Source organism: Grammomys surdaster, unplaced genomic scaffold, assembly GCF_004785775.1.
Source record: "Grammomys surdaster isolate TR1022 unplaced genomic scaffold, NIH_TR_1.0 82016, whole genome shotgun sequence".
In the NCBI taxonomy this organism is placed as follows: Eukaryota; Metazoa; Chordata; class Mammalia; order Rodentia; family Muridae; genus Grammomys; species Grammomys surdaster.
The window spans coordinates 1-2,559 of record NW_021606987.1 but is presented as its reverse complement, the minus strand read 5'-3'; the positions used below and the strand labels follow the sequence as shown (position 1 = coordinate 2,559).

Sequence of the window (2,559 nt, the reverse complement as noted above, 5' to 3'; positions counted from 1 at the left end):
TATTCTTAGTGCCTCAATTTTAATGAAACTTATATATTATTAAAGACATTGAGTTTCATTTTTAGTAGGGTTGAGCAAGAGTCCCCTGTTAGAAATAAATTGCTGCAAATATACTATATTAAAGGTCAACTTTCTTTTTTTCTATTGGTTGAATTTTTTTATTCCACTATTTTGTGTTTTGTTTTAGGTGTGGTCTAGTTTATAGCACAGAATAAGTTTACACGAGTGTTTTTCTTCCAAATGTGGCTTGAATATTGTCTACAGGTTTGAGAAACCACAGTTGCAAAATCTATTCAACCACAATGTTCCCCATACCATACTAGAGAATGTACCCACAAACATTTTCATCAAAACAACAACAACAACAAGCTGAAGCACAGATGAGAACCCATCTCACATTATTTTCAGATGCTTTTCTAAGGTCCAGATCTCAGCAGTCATGTAACAGAATTCACAGTAGTATGATACTTTCATTTTAATTTACCTTGCCTTTGTATTAATGGAATACATCATGCTGTGGTCTGTTATGTGAATAAACATTGTATTCTAAAGGTGAATGAGTGCAGAAGTACATAATACAACATTTTATAAATTTGGAAGGACACTAACCTGACCCCAAGCTATAGAACAGTTCTGAGCCTGAAACTGAAACAATACTGGACATCCAAACTACTGACCTCATAAAAGGCCAGAATCCCACTTTCTTGTGTGTAGGGGCCTTTAGGGCCTGGGCTTGAGGCTGGGGCACCAATTCCATTGATACTGGAGTCAGTCAAAGAGAAAGTCTGTGCATATGTTGGGAATCCAACAATAAGTTTCTCAGATGCAGCCCCATTTGTCTTCCAGTAGTTCATGATGGAATCCTGAAACACAGATGGGAATCAATAGATCCAGCCAAATGCTGACCTGTTTTTATATATGTTAACTCTATGTTTCAATTGTACAGATTCTGTAATTAAAGACAGATTGATTCAAAGTTTTTCCAAAATATATCACTTAATTCATTGTTAATATTTTATGACCAGTAGTTTGAGAGGACTGCATATCCTGACTTTCTATTTATTATATATCACTTAATATCTCATCATTTAGATTTTCTCTAGCATGGTCTACCATATAACTTTTTAGGATCTTACCACATTGCAAAAGGTGTTAGTGTCAGTTGGGTGTTTGTAGAGGGGACTGTTTTCTCCAGTGACTCTCTCTTTATTGTCATGAATATTATAAGTCATCACAAGGAAGTAGTCCAAGAACCTTGAAAGGAAGAAACCCTTAAATCGTTTCTGATGGATATTTCTCACATTTATTCAGGAAAATGATATAATTTCCAAGACCTGTATACAAAGTACTAAAGCAACAACTCCCTCTAAGAATTAGTATTCTTTTCCTGAATTCCAAGAAACAGTAAAGAGTATGAGGGACCACTTACTGTGACAGCTGTGGGACCTCATAGGCAGAATCAATGGTAGAAATTATACCAGCTACTGTAGCAGTGACCATCAGCCTTGGCTTGCTGCTTTGTATGGATTCCTGTTGAAAAGCTTCATACATTTCCTACAAAATATTTATATATACTTCACATTCAATTTTCCTATTCAACCTAACGTGTGTGTGTGTGTGTGTTTATGTATGTATACATATATGGGTATGTATATATATGTATATACATATATTTGTATAATTGTTAAATGTTATTTACATTTTATTTCATCTTATTATGATGCCTTTATCAATCAACTCATTAAACATTTTGACATTTCTTTTGTTGTTGTTGTTTTGGTTTTTTGTTTGTTTGTTTGTTTGTTTGTTTTTCAAGACATGGTTTCTCTATAGCCCTGGCTGTCCTGGAACTCACTTTGTAGACCAGGCTGGCCTCAAACTCAGAAATCTGCCTGCCTCTGCCTCCCAAGCTCTGGGATTAAAGGCATGCACCACCACTGCCCATCTGACATATTTCTAATAAGCACTGATATAAATATAACTATGCACTACCTAAATTTTTTACCTAGTCATCCAAAATCGAGCTCACAACTTTCTGTTCAGAGGTTCACTAACCATCACCACACAGAGAAGATTTGTTAGCAGGCTTTCCCTACAGCAAGTTTTTCATTGTGAAAACTAATGCTTTCTCAGTACCTAAAGAATGTCATGAGACCAAGATTTGACAGAAAGAAATGTAGAGTTAGAGTAATCCAATGAGGAAGTTAGTAAGGACTGGATAACAAGTATAATTCCATTCCAGAAGAAAGTCAGAAGTTGTAAGGTCAGCTTTAATAAACGATTAATTGAGTATGATGCAAATCCTTTTCTAAGAGAATGCCCAGAGTCATTATCATATACTCCGAATCAAGATACAGGCTAAGGATACCTTTTAGATAGGGTATGTGAAGATAAGTTGTGGTTCCTCTTTTAAAGCACATACAGTAATATACACATGTAGATGACTGCAGTAATGCATGGCAATATCTAAGGATCTTGGTGATCCTCAAACTCTAAACTCTTGTTAGACTTCGCTCAGAAACACTACTTAGAAATAACATACTTGTGTCTTCTCAAGTT

General features: G+C 35.2%; 1 protein-coding gene across 1 annotated transcript; it reads right to left on the bottom strand.

Moving 5' to 3' along the window:
* Positions 1–677: 677 nt before the first annotated feature.
* Positions 678–1,554, bottom strand: LOC114635287 (acidic mammalian chitinase-like; the record flags this gene model as incomplete). The annotated part of the gene is made up of 3 exons (XM_028783946.1): positions 678–863; positions 1,137–1,254; positions 1,430–1,554. Coding segments are annotated over 3 exons (429 nt in total), but the record flags the coding sequence as incomplete, so codon positions are not given.
* Positions 1,555–2,559: the final 1,005 nt, after the last annotated feature.